General features: G+C 41.9%; 1 protein-coding gene across 2 annotated transcripts in view; it reads right to left on the bottom strand.

Annotated features, from left to right (window-relative positions):
* atf6 (activating transcription factor 6) overlaps nt 1–16,355 on the bottom strand; it is a 327,399-nt gene that overhangs the window by 248,600 nt on the left and 62,444 nt on the right. For both annotated transcript variants that reach the window (XM_080195966.1, XM_080195967.1), the window contains exon 7: nt 11,143–11,369. In XM_080195966.1, coding sequence (XP_080052092.1) covers nt 11,143–11,369 — 227 coding nt within the window. The remainder of the gene's footprint in view (nt 1–11,142; nt 11,370–16,355) is intronic.

Genomic DNA, 16,355 nt, shown 5'->3' with positions numbered 1-16,355 from the left:
AGGAGCAGAATTATGCCATTCGGCCCACTGAGTCTGCTGTGTCACTCAATCATGGCTGATTTTTTTTTATCCCCATTCTCCTGCTTTTTCTCATAGTCTCTGATTCCCTTATTGATCAACAACCTATCTCTGTCTTAAAGATACTCAGTGATCTGACCTCGACTGCCTTCCGCTGCAAAGAGTTCCACAGATTCCCACCCTCTGGCTGTAGAAATTCCTCCTCGTCTCTGTGTTAAAGGATCATCCCCTTAGCCTGAGGTTATGCCCCCGGTTCTAGTTTTCCTCCGAGTGGAACAATCCTCTTCACGCCACTCTATCCAGGCCTCGTAGTATCCTGTAAGTTTCAATCAGATCCTCCCTCATCCTTCTAAACTCCAACAAGTACAGACCCAGAGTCCTGAACCGTTCAGCATACGACAAGTTCTTCATCCCAGGGATCATTCTTGTGAACCTCCTCTAAACCTTTTCCAAGACCAGCACATCCTTGCTAAAACTGCTCATGATACTCCAAATGGGGTCTGACCAGAGCCTTATATAGCCTCAGAAGTACATCCCTGCTCTTGTATTCTAGCCCTCTCGATATGAATGCTAACATTGCATTTGCCTTCCTAACTGCCAACATAAGAACATAAGAAATAGGAGCAGGAGTAGGCCATCTAGCCCCTCGAGCCTGCCCTGCCATTCAATAAGATCATGGTTGATCTGAAGTGGCTCAGTTCCACTTTCCCGCTTTCTCCCCATAACCCTTAATCCCCTTGCCTACGAAAAACCTATCTACCCGTGTCTTAAATATATTTGGCGAGGTAGCCTCCACCACTTCAACGGGCAGAGAATTCCAGAGATTCACCACCCTTTGAGTGAAGAAGTTCTTCCTCAACTCTGTTCTAAACTGCTCCCCCCCTTATCTTGAGGCTGTGCCCTCTCGTCCTACTGTCCTTTCTGAGCGGGAAGAACCTCTCAACCTCTACCCAATCCATCCCCTTCATCACCTTGTACGTCTCAATAAGATCCCCCCTCATCCTTCTAAACTCCAACGAGTACAAGCCCAGTCTATTCAGCCTCTCTTCATAGTTCAACCCCCTCAACTCCGGCATCAGCCTAGTGAACCTCTGCACTCCCTCCAAGGCCAAAATATCCTTGCGCAAGTGCGGCGACCAAAACTGCACATAGTACTCCAGCTGCGGCCTCACCAGTGCCCTGTACAGTTGCAGCAAGACCTCCCTACTTTTATATTCAATCCCCCTCGCTATGAAGGCCAGCATCCCATTTGCCTTCCTGATCACCTGCTGCACCTGTAGGCTGGGTTTTTGCCACTCATGCACAAGGACCCCCAGGTCCCTCTGCACCGTAGCATGCTGCAGCTTTTCGCCCTTTAAATAGTAGTCCCTCCTACTATAATTCCTGCCAAAGTGGATAACCTCACACTTGCCAACATTGTATTCCATCTGCCAGGTCCTCGCCCACTCGCTCAGCCTATCTAGATCCCTCTGCAGACTTTCTACACCCTCCGCACAATTTGCTTTTCCATTTATCTTTGTAGGGTGTCGAAATTTGCTGATGACACACTCAGCTCCCTCCTCCAGATCATCTATATAAATGGTAAATAGCTGAGGCCCCAGCACCGATCCCTGGGGCACTCCACTAGTCACCAACCGCCAATCCGAATAACACCCATTGACACCTACTCTCTGCCTCCTATTTGACAGCCAATCCTCTATCCACGCTAACACCTTACCCCCAACTCCATGCCCCCTAACCTTCTGTAACAACCTTTTGTGCGGCACCTTATCAAACGCCTTCTGAAAATCGAGAAACACCACATCCACCGGTTCCCCTCTGTCTACCGCACTAGTCACATCCTAGAATTCCAATAAATTCGTCAGACACGACTTCCCCTTAACGAATCCATGCTGCGTCTGCTCTATCAAACAATTCTTCTCAAGATGCCTCGCTATTTCTTCTTTGATGACGGATTCAAGCATTTTTCCTACAACAGATGTTAAACTAACCGGCCTATAATTCCCTGCCTTTTGCCTGCTACCCTTTTTAAACAGCAGCGTAACATTAGCCATTTTCCAATCTTCCGGAATCCAGCAAGGTTTGGCAAATAATCACTAAGGCATCCACTATCACCACAAAGCAAGTTAAGAACATAAGAACATAAGAAATAGGAGCAGGAGTAGGCCATCTGGCCCTTCGAGCCTGCCCCGCCATTCAATAAGATCATGGCTGATCTGTCGTGGCTCAGTTCCACTTTCCCGCCCTCTCCCCATAACCCTTAATCCCCTCTCTTATCAAAAACCCATCAACCCGCTTCTTAAAAATATTTAGCGAGGCAGCCTCCACCACTTCAATGGGCAGAGAATTCCAGAGATTCACCACCCTTTGAGTGAAGAAGTTCCTCCTCAACTCCGTTCTGAACCGCCCCCCCTTTATCTTGAGGCTGTGCCCCCTAGTCCTACTGTCTTTTTTGAGCGGGAAGAGTCTTTCCACCTCTATCCTATCCATCCCATTCATCATCTTATACGTCTCAATGAGATCTCCCCTCATTCTTCTAAACTCTAACGAGTACAAGCCTAGTTTATTCAGCCTCTCCTCATAGCTCAACCCCCTCAACTCCGGTATCAGCCTAGTAAACCTCCTCTGCACTCCCTCCAGGGCCAAAATATCCTTGCGCAGGTGCGGCGCCCAAAACTGCACACAGTACTCCAGCTGCGGCCTCACCAATGCCCTATACAGCTGCAGCAAGACCTCCCTACTTTTATATTCAATCCCCCTCGCTATGAAGGCCAGCATCCCATTCGCCTTCCTGACCACCTGCTGCACTTGCAGGCTGGGTTTTTGCGACTCATGCACAAGGACCCCGAGGTCCCTCTGCACCGTCGCCTGCTGCAGTTTTTCGCCACGTAAGTAATAGTCCTTCCTACCATTCTTCCTACCAAAGTGGACCACCTCACACTTGCCAACATTAAATTCCATTTGCCATTTCCTGGCCCATTCGCCCAGCCTATCTAGATCCTTCTGCAGACTCTCCACACCCTCCGCACAATTTGCCTTTCCCCCAATCTTGGTGTCATCAGCAAATTTCGACACCCAACACTCGGTTCCCTCCTCCAGATCATCTATATAAATGGTAAATAGCTGAGGCCCCAGCACCGACCCCTGGGGCACCCCACTAGTCACCAACCGCCAATCCGAATAGCACCCATTGACCCCCACTCTCTGCCTCCTATTTGACAACCAATCCTCTATCCACGCTAACACCCTACCCCCAACTCCATGTCCTCTGACCTTCTGCAGTAACCTCTTGTGAGGTACCTTATCAAACGCCTTCTGAAAATCCAGAAAGACCACATCCACCGGCTCTCCTCTATCCACCGCCCTAGACACATCCTCATAGAACTCCAGTAAATTTGTCAGACACGACTTCCCTTTAATGAAACCGTGTTGCGTCTGCCCTATCAAGCAATTCCCTTCAAGATGCCTCGCAATTTCCTCCTTAATGACGGATTCTAACATTTTACCTACCACAGACGTTAAACTAACCGGCCTGTAATTCCCCGCCTTTTGCCTGGCACCCTTCTTAAACAACGGCGTAACATTAGCCGTTTTCCAATCCTCCGGCACTTCCCCGGAATCCAGCGACGTCTGGAAAATAACCACCAAGGCATCCACTATCACCTCCGCCATTTCTTTCAGAACCCTCGGATGCATTCCATCCGGTCCTGGGGACTTGTCCACAATCAGCCCCTCCAGTCTGTCGCGCACCACCTCTCGAGTAACAGTAATGTCATTAAGACCCTCCAGTCCTACCACCTTTCCATCGCTAACACCCGGCAAATTATTCACGTCCTCCTCCGTGAAGACAGAAACAAAAAAGTTATTCAAGACCTTAGCCATATCCCCATCCCCTACCACTAGGTCCCCTTTCTCATCCGCTAAGGGACCAACGTTCACCCTAGCCAGCCTCTTCCTTTTTATATATTTATAAAAACTCTTGCTATCCTTTTTTATATTAAGCGCTAGCCCAGCTTCATAGCTTCTTCTACCCTCCACTTGAAGAGAATCTTGAACAAGGATTCCCAAGTCCCTTTGTGTTTCTGATTTCTGAAGCATTTCCCCATTTAGAAAATAGACTATGCCTCTATTCCTCCTTCCCAAGTGCATAACCTCACTTTTCCACATTGTATTCCATCTGCCATTCTTTGCCCACTCTCCTAGCCTGGCCAATTCTTTCTGCAGCCCCTCTGCTTTCTCAATAATACCTGTCTCCCTACATATCTTTATCATCTGCAAACTGAGCAACAGTGCTTTCAATTCCTTCTTCCAAATTGTTAATGTATATTATGAAAAGTTGTGGTCCCAGAACCACCCGAGGCACACCACTAGTCACTGGCTGCCATCCTGAAAAAGACACCTTTATCCCCACTCTCTGCCTTATGAAATGTAGTCCCTATTGTTGTGGAGAAAACATGGCATCCAATTTAAAACTCCCACAAACAGCAGTTGTTTTTTTAAAATTTTACTTCACTCTTCAAGTTACAAAGCCAATGTGCAGAGTGGACAGAGCAATTCATTAATCCGTCTCCTTGCTTGCTCTAAAAACCCAATGCAAAATGAATGTGATTCATGATCCCCACAAGGGAAACATACAAAATCTAAGCTGACAAAATAGGCATTGCACCTGATCTTGGGCCTCATCTGACACTTGACCTCAGCCAAAATGCCAGACTTCCCCAAATAGCATTCAGGCACTGACTTGAATATTTTTTGTGTTGTTGACATATTAACTGGGGCACTGGAAATAATGACCCTTCTCTTCTTCAGGATAGACGCAAGACATCTTTCATGACCATCTAAGTTTGTTGATTAGTGTCACAAATTGGCTACATAAATGCTGCAACGAAGCTACTGTGAAAATCCCCTAATCGGCATACTCCAGCACCTGTTCGAGCGCATTAAGGGAGAATTTAGCATGGTCAAATGCACCTAACGAGCATATCTTTTGGACTGTGGGAGGAAACCCATGCAATCATGAGAACACTGACAGTAACCACAAGCCGGGAATCAAACTTGGGTCACTGGCACCATGAGGTAGCAGTGTTAACCACCGTACTACCCTGGGACCAGAGTTTCATTTCTCATCAGGACTGCATCTCTAGCAACACAGCATTCCCTCAGTATTGGACTCGACTAGATATTTGTGCTCAAAATTTCTGGACTGGACTTTAACACAAATTTTAACATTGCGTGAATAGCATTTTTGCATGACTCAGCCGATCATGGGCTCAAGCCCTACTCCAAAGACCAGAGCATAATCGAGATTGACATTCTACTGCACTTCGAGGGAGCAGTCATTCAAATGAGTGGTTAAAGTAAGGACCCATCTGTCCCAGAGAAAGATGTTAAAGATTCTTTTAATCGTGAAGTTGAACTTGGGTGTAATGGTGCTTTATTTCATTGCAAGGCAAAATAGCAAACACAGCAACTTATAACAGGTTAAAGTTCTATCCATAAAGCTGAGATGTCTTTGATGTTTTATCATTTTTAATATCCTGCAAGTGGGTTTTTTACCTCAATACTGAAATGTTCAGTCATAATATTTGAAAATGTTGTACCAACACTTGAAAACTGAGTTCAAAAAGCAACTAAGTAGGGATAGATGCTGCATTACCAAAAGTAATATCTATTTCTTTATTCGTTTCCGGTGTGAGACTATCATCGACAAGGCCAGCATTTAATAGCTTTTTCCAATTACCTTTAATGGTGGTAAGCCATCTTCTTGAATCACTGCAATCCATCTGGTTGCAGTTAAACCCACAGTGCTATTGGGCAGGGTTCCAATAGTGTAGGAAAAGTGATTTGCTTTTAAATCAGGATATTGCGTGACTTGTAGGCAATTTGCAGGTGTTGGCATTCACATGCATTTGCCGCCCTTGTCTTTCCAGGTAGTTAGAGGTCACAGGTTTCCAAGATACTATCAAAGAAATCTTTGGCGAGATGCAGCAGTACATCTTGTAGATGGTACAAGCTGCTGGCACTGTGGTGGTGGGAGTAAACATTTAAGGTGATAAGGCGGGGTGGTGACCAAACAAGCTTTGTCCTGGATGGCGTCAAGCTACTTCAGCATAATTGCAGCCGCACTCATTCAGAAACGTATTCTATCACATGCCTGACTTGTGCATAGTTTATGCTTTCGATAGTCTTTGGAAACGTTATGTTCTGAATGGAATTTTGTTAAGTTGTAATCAAGGGTTAAGTCATCATGTGTGTCCAGTATATTTTTTAACCCTTAGGCCAAGCAAACAAAATATGGGTTAAAACTAGAATTAAAATCCTCCAGTGAAAGACAATAGGCACTTGCCCGAAAAGACACAGAGGGCATCAAAGAAGCTTTCACGTTTAAATACCATGAAAACTATGTAATCAAGATGACAACAAGACAGGATTGATTGAACTTGGCATAAACATGTGCTTTATACCTAATAATGATTTTCAATCTACTGGCTGAAAATATCAGCTGAAGTTTTAAACAGGGGCCTTAAAAAAACTCAGAAACTAAAGTGACTGGAAATCACAGTTCAAGTGGCTAACTCCAATCTGCATGACAATACATTCCACATTCAAATTCATTGGAATGGAGTCAGTCTGTCTGACTCAAAACTCATTAAAGACAATGACTTCAGGAAAATGTGAAGTAACGTGATTTATCAACAGGGCATCTATGGCAACCACCCGAGATGTTCACCTGCAGATGATGGATGATCAAGGCTAATCACTAGGACAGTGGGATCTTGGCTAAGTTAGCTTCTTGGCACAAGCTAACTGAGTCACCTTTGGAGTACACAAACAACTAAATTCATCTGGCAGTTGGAGAATGACAATCACATGACAAGTCCACCCAATTTTCAGCACGTTTTCTCAGCAGAACTCAACAGTTGAGGGCCAAGACCAAAGAGGGATCCTTCCTGCATCTTTTTTTCTCCAACCCACCTGATAAGCTTGACCCCTGTGTATTGAGTGGTGATCATCCAGGGGCACCCTGCTGCAGACACGGATTTCTTAAAAGAATAGACTGAGTATTACCACCTTCCAAAGATCAACACAGTTGTCTACAACTTCAAATCAGTAGGATTGACACCATCAGCCTCAGACCAGCCGAGCCAAATACAGTTAGTTTACTTTTTAAAAAGGGACTCTAATTTGGCCAACCTATCCTTCCCCATTCTATAATTTGTGTGTATGTGCTTGTGCACTTGTGTGTACATGCATGCAAACTTTAAATGTGTGTGTGCGTATTTTGTCACTTAGATTGATTAGGAAGCTCACCCCTTCCCCTGTTAGACATATGTAAATCTGTCCTCTTGGTTCTCTGATGATCACTGCACATAAACAGTTAAGTAAGTACCCAGTGAGTTGGCAAGCATGTCCTTTTCAAATGAAAAAGACTGTTGTGGTCAAATGGGGAGAAGGTAGTCATTCAAGCTTCCTTCACCTTGTAATAACAAGATGTCAGCCTCAGCGCTCAACAATCAAATAAACCAATTCCTATCTAGCTGCACTTAAAATGACGTTTGAAGGCTTTCATCTTGCAATCACTTCCTTTTCAATCATTACAGTGGCCCTTAGGGCGTCCTGGCACACTGGTGGGTAGACTGTCCAGTGACTATTGCCAGGCACCACCAGCATGGCAGTTGGGTACTGCCTGATGAGCACCGCCTAGCCACGCCCCAGACCACCCAGGGGCATCAGTGGTCTCCAAGACCTGTAGCATGACTATCATGCCAGGTGTCTGCTAGTGGAGATCAGTAGTAATTTCTGCCATTATCCACCACGCTCAAAGGTTGGTGAATTCCATACACTGGGATTTCAATGGGCTATGTATATTAAAATACTACATTAAATATGCAAATCAGCCTCATGCCCTTTTCTGAGCGTGAACTAGTTCAGACTATTCAAAAAAGACCAGAAGAATCGCAAACTGTGTGCGGCAGGTTCAAAATGGACTTTAAGCCCACATGCTATTCTCCAGGACCTATATGATCTATTAACAGCGCAGCAAGGTTAGAGAGTCACCCCCACCCCAAATCCCATGTTTCCCTGGTCAGATTTCATATAACACAACAAAATGGCTGGACAAAGCACAGAGAAAAGTGATTCATTGTGTCAAAGAAACGAGTTATAAGAAAAGTTTGCAGAAACTTAGATTTTTCGAGCTGCTGTTTATGTACTTGAGATGGTGACTGAAATCAAAGTTCAAGCCAAGATATAATTTCAAGCTTAATTTTCAAAGAGAACAAGTGGCAGAAGTTCAGAATTAGTGAGAAGCAAAAGTAGGATTGATGTGCATAAGTTCCCAGCTGAACAAAAAGGTAATTAGTACGTTGCATAGACTTTCATTTATATTATTTGTGATGATACTATGCCTTTAAGAAATTCTGTTTCCTGTAAAGGAGTATGTTTAGAATTTAGATCTGTTTTGCAGAGTGCTGATTTGTCAAGGAAACCCTTTAAATTAGGGGCTGGAGAACAAGGTAAAGTACTCATTTTAGGTATGGAGTGTTTATTTAAGCAGAGCCAATACATTTGTGTTTACTTACTGAAACCCTGGAGTATCAGGGTAGAGTTTTGATTAGGTTGATTGACAGAGATAGAGTAGTGTCATTAATGGGAGGAGCTAAGCTTGCAGGAAAGAAAGTGTTTCCGTTTCATTTCAAAAATACAAACAATTGCTGCATCGGCTGCCAGAAGAAAGCAGTGTCTCTCTCTCTCTACCTCCCTCTCTCTTGGAGGTGTTCGGAAAGCTCCAGGACTGTTAAGCTAAATCACAAGTATATCTGTGTTTTGCTAACTAATTATAAAGAGGATTTTAGTCTAAAACAACAATATTGCTTGAACTGGAACTCAGTGATAGGTTAGCAGTTAAGAATTGTATTTTGTCACGTTTGTGTGTCGTTCAATTATTAAAAGTTAAGCCAATTTATTTGCCACAGTTAAACTATGTTCTGCAATAAAGTTTGTTTTGATAAGAGTTTCCTCGTTTGTCAGTAGAATTGTACATGGGGTGGAACATCATATTCTCACACTAATGTCAAAATACAAAATTGCTGGGTTAGGTCTGGCTTCTCAATATATCTTGGGGTTTCTGTCTCTGGTACCCTAACATATTGGAGGCAAAAACCTCAAGATTCATTTCAGAAAATGATGCACATGATGACAGAAAGACTAAACATTCTTATCAGACAGATAAGCCAAGATGCCCAAAAGCTTGTCCTCATCCATATCTTATTAAGGGTGAAGTTGAATATGATCGTCTCTCTTTCATAAATTTGTGTTATGTAAACACGTGTTAACAGCATCAAAAGTGAGTTTGACTTCATTTAAATTTGTATGGTACAAATTGGGTATCAAAGTGCTATCAGGTCAGTAAAATACCATGCATGCTGGAAATCTGAAACAAAATCAGAAAATGCTGGAAAAACTCAAGCAAGTTTGGCAGTTTGTGGAGTGAGAAACACAGTTAACATTTTTTAGTTAAATATGACTTTTTAAAAATTCTTTTCTCAATGTGGTTACATGAGCCTTTGATCATGGCTTCAGATTGCATTTACATGATAACTGCAAAGGAAAATTGCTTCACATCAACACCACAGAAGTTGGATAAGTTCACAACATTTTTTCCTTTAGATTGCATACTTGTTTTTTGTTATTTCAATCAGTTGCAATTAAAATAACTCAGCACTTAAGGTTGCCAAATGAAAAGGTTGAACTGCAATGTCTTGAACACAGATATAACAAAACTGCATTAAAAACAAGAGTATATTACCATAGAAACATAATGCATCACAGCTCATTAAATCATTAGAGTCAGGCAGACTTCATGTTAAAAGTTACCACTGGACATGTCATTTATATCCTTCAATTTCATTCTTGTGCCTCTTCATTTTCACATCAGTTTCTCCTCACATTCTACTTTCCTCCTTAAGTGATTCTTCCCCTCCTCATGTTTGCCCTTAGCAATCAAAACTCATCTGAATTGCTTATTTTTTGTTCCTTTATCTCTTGGTCGTCTGTTTTAGTCCAATGTAAGCAGAAAGAGAGAGCAACCCTCAGGCAGCAGCACTTCCTGCTGCCTCAGCAAAGCAGCCAGCATAATTAAGGACCCCACGCACCCCGGACATTCTCTTTTCCACCTTCTTCCGTCAGGAAAAAGGTACAAAATCTGAGGTCACGTACCAACAACTCAAGAATAGCTTCTTCCCTGCTGCTGTCAGACTTTTGAATGGCCTTATCTCGCATTTCTCACCCAACTATGACTCTAATACTACATTCTGCACTCTCTCATTTCCTTCTCTATGAATGGAATGCTTTGTCTGTATGGTGCGCAAGAACCAATAATACATGTGACAAAAATAAATCAAATTAAAATCAAATCAGCACAACTTCTCTGTGTTGAAAGCAGTAAGTCAGGTGGAAGTGAATTATCACTAACTCATGATTGAATTCGTAGGACCCATGGCCACATTCTTTTTCAAGAAAACTTCAGTTTTGTCAACAATTAACCAGCCACATCCAATTTCAGAAGGATCAAATCAACATTACATCAACTTGCTGTTATTCTCAAGTTACAGATGATAACAGATCTTCATGTTCTTAAACTGGATTCATTCAGTGAGGCAATAGTATCATGAAAAATCCTCTGAAAATGTCCAATAGTACAAACCTCAGTGAATAAAAAAAATTAATGACAAGCTACCTTCAACCAACCAGCCAGACTTTAATGGTTCACAGGTCCCTAGGCCACAGTTTGGGCACTGGAGTGATCAAATCTCTTCCATATTCGAACAAAGACTTGTGGGAAAGACCATAACTAGAGATCATAAATATAAGATAATTGCTAATAAATCCAATTGGGAATTCAAAAGAATTCACCCAAAAGAGCGGTCAGAATGTGGAACAAGTGACAAATGTGAGGCAAATATAGTGTGGATGGATTTAAAGGGATAGCTATATGCTCAGACCATATATACCAAACTTGTAAATGACAACACCAATAGAAGCTTGTCTGATAGTTTGCTTTCTTTGCTCGTGGGTGTGCCACTTAGAAATATATTTTAAAAAAACATCAAAAGTAAAACTTACATCTTGCTTCTTGTTACTGACTCCATCCGATGGAAGTGTTGGGATGCCCATTTTCGTAACTGGAGTTTTTCCATTCATCATGCTTCTGTTGGCAGGTGCAAGCACTCTCACTGGAACTGTGCTGATGTGGCTGGTTCCGCCAGCGATGTTTATAGCTGGTTGTGAAGGAGAAAGACCTTGGGGCTGAAGCTGTACCACAGCGGGCTGAGGAACTACAATAGGTTGACCTAGGACAGGGTACAAAGTAGGCAAGTGTCACTGAACAAGCATAATTTTGTGACATAGAAAAGGTTTCAATGGACAGTCCAATTGACCTGGACCATTACATGTTCCCATTAATATAAATTAAGTCATGAACCAAGCCCATCAAACTTTTCTTAAAAAAACTTGACCTAATATGTGACTGACAGGTATTTATCAGGTCAAGTCTCTGCATTTATGGGTGCAGGAAACAGCTGAGCTTATGTATCTCAGAAACCCAAGGTGAATTTGCACTCTAAAAAAACAGAAGCTGCAAACCAAAATATCAAGACTTAATAACTTCAAAGGCACTTTTTAAAAAAAAATAGAGCATTTAGTTGCATGTTTTGTGTATGTAACTTCTGTATTGCACATTAGTCAGATATTTTTGTCCCCTCAGGACACATTACCCTAATCTGCAATTTTCAGCGGTCATTAAGCCTGACATTTACATTTGTTGAACAAAACACAAATGAATACATACTTAATCTCCAGCAACCTTTAAAACAAACCCCTTGATTCCCGAATAAAAATTTGCTGAATACATGATGAAAAAGGTTGAAAACAATTACTTGTTCTCAAGTAGAGAGATTCTTCCTGCTCAGAAAAGACGGCAGGACTAGAGGGCACAGCCTCAAGATAGGGGGGTGGGAGGGGCAGTTTAGAACAGAGTTGAGGAGGAACTTCTTCACTCAAAGGGTGGTGAATCTCTGGAATTCTCTGCCTGTTGAAGTGGTGGAGGCTACCTCGCTAAATATATTTAAGACACGGGTAGATAGGTTTCTCATAGACAGGGGAATTAAGGGTTATGGGGAGAAAGCAGGAAAGTGGAACTGAGCCACTTCAGATCAGCCATGATCTTATTGAACGGCCGAGCAGGCTCAAAGGGCTAGATGGCCTACTCCTGCTCCTATTTCTTATGTTCTTATGTTCTTTCCTGAAAAAAAATTCTGGATCAGTCACATCACAGAAAGCTTCAAATTTTCCAGCAAGGAAAGTGCACATTTTCTGTGACATCAGTATTTGTGCTGTGCAACAACGTTTACAAAGAGAATCAAGTATTCAGTTCATCCACAGTACATTAATACTAGGATGGGAATTATACATGGGGTTTGAAAGAAAAAAAAAGCTCTGTTTCATCAATTCAATAAATTCACTCTGCTGCATTCTAATTCTGTCCTTCAGTACAGCTGCAGGCACAGGATTCACAGATTTGATGCAGTGTCTCCAATGCGAGAAAAGTAAGTGTCAAAAACTTTATATTCCTGACAAATCCTTTCAAAACTAGGAAAACCTGATTTGGTGGCCAATTTGCTTTTTGTATTAATGAACTACTTCTTCAGTAGATAGTATTTTTAAGTTGATTATTCCATTGCTTTTGAGCTCAATAAATTTAGATTTAGGTTCAAGGTCCCATATTGATGTGATGCTTCTTATTCAAGAGATTTGCATCAGATCTCATGCACATAATGTGGGAAATCTTCCTGTTGTCTCTTCCATCCAATGTTTGTGCAAGGGCAACTCAACTGCCTGTACAGGAAACCAAGATGAGATGATTCTTGCTGTTCACGCACACTTCCTTGTCATGAGAGTTGCAGTGTTGGAGCCATGAGGGCAGACTCCATACTCAGAGATCGTTAACTTCGTGTCGCCAAGAAACAGGTAAGATGGTGGGTAGGTTGAATAGCGGAACTTCAAAAAATATGCAGAATTATCCGACAGGATTTTCATCCACACAAACCCTAGGTTGGACAATTCTGAATCATCTCATCTTGGTTTCCTCAACAGGCAATTGATAGGACAGCAAAGGACCTAGCTTAAAAGGGAAGTATGGATTTCTATTGCTTCAGTATTGGTGTTTTACAGTTTATGGATACAAACTCAAAAATTAACCTGAGTGCAGAGTAGCAATCCTTCCACTTCAAAACGCACCAAAATGCTTTGCTTTGTTTGTGTTTGCAAGTAGTCATAAGCTTTTTGTAGCCAAGTAATTGATTTGACCATGTCAAATTTCAGCAAGTCAAATCTCTCAGTAAATCAGCACAGCATACTGCATCTGGCTGATCTGAAGATCATTTGCAAGCTAATTTTGCACTTGATTTCTTCTCTCCATCCGCTCTCCAACTCGAGCATTAATGGGTGGTCTTCTTCAGTCAATACAAATTCATGCATTGGACTGACAATTGAAAACCCAAGTATAAGCCAATATAATTATTGAATTGAATGTTACAGAAATGTTGGAGAGTACTTCAGATGTACAAAATAACTGAACAATCCTCAAAAAAGACCTCTCATTTGCAACTGATGGATTGATAATTGCACATCTAATTTCTTAAAATTGCTGGGATCTGCTTCAAGCCCTGTGTCAAATTAAATCCTTAGGATTTAGTGTTTATAATGCAGAGATGTTTCCTTTGCTTGTGGGCTGATGATGGGTCTCCATTGTTTTAATGGGGGAGCGTGCTGGGATGGTTGTGTGGCTTTAGTGCTGTGTGATATTAACTCTTTTTAAAACTGTAATCCTGGCATTTATAATAGGATATTACATTATATGGTATCCTTAATTGTGGATAATATGAGTAGCATCACAGCATGGTGGTAAGCAGGTGATATTCATGCAAAGGCGATGGGTACAGCCTTTTAAGTCCCCATAGTGGGCAACGTAAACTCCCTTTAGAACTAGTGTCATATTTTTCTTTTTTGTATTTTTGTTATTTTGGTGTTAAAGAATCCTTGTTGGTCTCCTGTTAATGTACAGGCAAATCGTGTTTCCTGGAAAAGACTGGGTTTTATTGTCGTAATTTGAATTGGGGAAAATGGTGCATGTCTGAAAATGGTTGGGGAATCCTTGGTTATCATGCTTTTATTGGGTTAGTTTCCTATATTTTCCTTGGCTTCGTGGGTTGCGACAGTGGCTACTTGGTGGTTTCCTTTCATTACAAGGGTAAGTGGGGAGCTGATAGAACTTAATCTTACAGAGTATCCTTCATCTTGCTGGGAGGAGGATTGTATCCCCTACCAATATCCCGATTATGGATTCTTCTTGTTTGTTAGTGGGGTCTCCTTGGTGATAGATGGGTGCAATTTTCCGGCTGGTGATGGGACTTCAGCAGCACCTCCTGTGGGGCTGGAGACGAGCTCAACAGTGGGATGAAAACCCTTGGCCTCGTACCTCTTTTATCCACCTCAGTCTCTCTTACTTTCTTAGGCTGTGTAGGCAAGGGTAGCAGCTATTTTGAAAATTTGCCTTTGGAAGGTGTGGAGATTACACACCGCGTGGTAAGCATCCTGTTAGCTGTGGGGCTGAAGGGTAAGTTTACTTACTTCAGCTGTGTTTTATCCACATCTTCCCATGAGACTGTGTAGCTCTTGCTCATCATCCTTATGTGAGAAAGTACACTGTCATGCCACGTCTTGGGTTTGCTCCCCTCTTTCTGAGGTATCCTTTCGTTATTCCCAGGTTTCAGGGTTCTGGTTAAGGCTCCAATTGGTTGTATTTGACACCACAGGGCTCCTTTGTGCCATGTAGCTCACTCCTGGTTATCCATGCACGAGAATGTACACCACTGTACCATGTTCTCGTGGCTTTATCCTGTTATCCCAATATCCCCCACTCTTTGCAATATCGTTTCATCATTCGTGCCAAGGGAGGCACCGATGACAACAAATTGTAATTGATAATTTGAAGCCTTTGTAATGATATTTGCTGATTTTTCTCTATGTATATGTGGAATGATCATTGTTCTGTGCTGTACTTAATTTTGGGGAACAGTTGTGTTAATTGGTAAAATGAAAAATCTTCAATAAAAACACTTCTTAAAAAATGGTTGGGATTTTCACCCAGCAAACAATTGCAATTCAACTTGGAGGTCACTTGGCCCACAGATTGAAAACAGCTCCTTTATCCACAACTCTCAAACACTTGGAATAATCAGAGCAATTTCTTCTTTATTGTGCCAGGCCATTCCTTTGGCCAGTTAGAAAAACTCCCAAAAGCCACAAGGTCCATTAGTTCTCATGTTTTGACAAGTAAATGTTTTATTTTCCAGCTCACTTACATGGATGAATAATTTTTGCACTGCATTCCTGGAGACTGATGTATCACGAGAGACATCCTTCTTCTAATCCTGAATTTATTCTTATCCCAGAATATAGGCCCTCACGTGTCTCCCATTTTACAACATGATTAAAAGTCAATTTTAATTGATTAAAAGGAACAATCTGGCTTGTGCTCAGCAGGCTCCCTGAATCCAGAGTGATAGAGCATCAGAGTGAAAGCTGCTTCAAAAATTATTCTGAGCAGACACGCAGAGCATATACTCTCAATTACATTGCCAAAATGCATTAATCAAATCATTTTCCAACTGGCTGCATGATCTTGTGATACTGGCCAACAAGAATCACAGGAAATCATGAGGCTCCAAACCCTTTCCAAGATTCAGAATCGTCAACCAAAGATGTCAATGTTAATTGTCACAATTCTGCAGGTGAGATTTGTAACACGCCATGAACTGGGGACTGACTTGAGAACTGTAATCAGCTGAATTATTTTTCTCATTTTATCTCTGGACGAAGATTCAGTGCACCTGGAGGAAGCAATTTATTTTGCAGGTTCTGATCCAAACTTAATCAGAAAATTTATCTCAGGAGCCAGCTACTTAATTACCTCCAGTATGTTCAGACATTCAATCAAACGATAATTCATCTGCAACGTGACTCCATATCCATATTTGCTTACATATTTCTAATATCTTGGGACAAGAAAAATCGATCATTCTTAGATTTAAAACAATTGATTTGGCATCACTTGTCATTTGCAGTAGAGATTTCCAAACTTCCATGCTGTGTAACTTCAGACTTGAAAAGTCAAGTTCAAACTTTTAGACAACATCCTAACCTTGGACTCTCCAATCATTGAAAGTCATTTCTAATGATCTGATCTGTTCACTTCAGTATCTTGAAATCAAAGCAGC

The sequence above is a fragment of the Carcharhinus amblyrhynchos genome, chromosome 9 (genome assembly GCF_965287045.1).
Source record: "Carcharhinus amblyrhynchos chromosome 9, sCarAmb.v2.hapA, whole genome shotgun sequence".
In the NCBI taxonomy this organism is placed as follows: domain Eukaryota; kingdom Metazoa; phylum Chordata; class Chondrichthyes; order Carcharhiniformes; family Carcharhinidae; genus Carcharhinus; species Carcharhinus amblyrhynchos.
The sequence above is the reverse complement of the archived record's forward strand: the minus strand, read 5'-3'. Positions and strand labels throughout refer to the sequence as shown.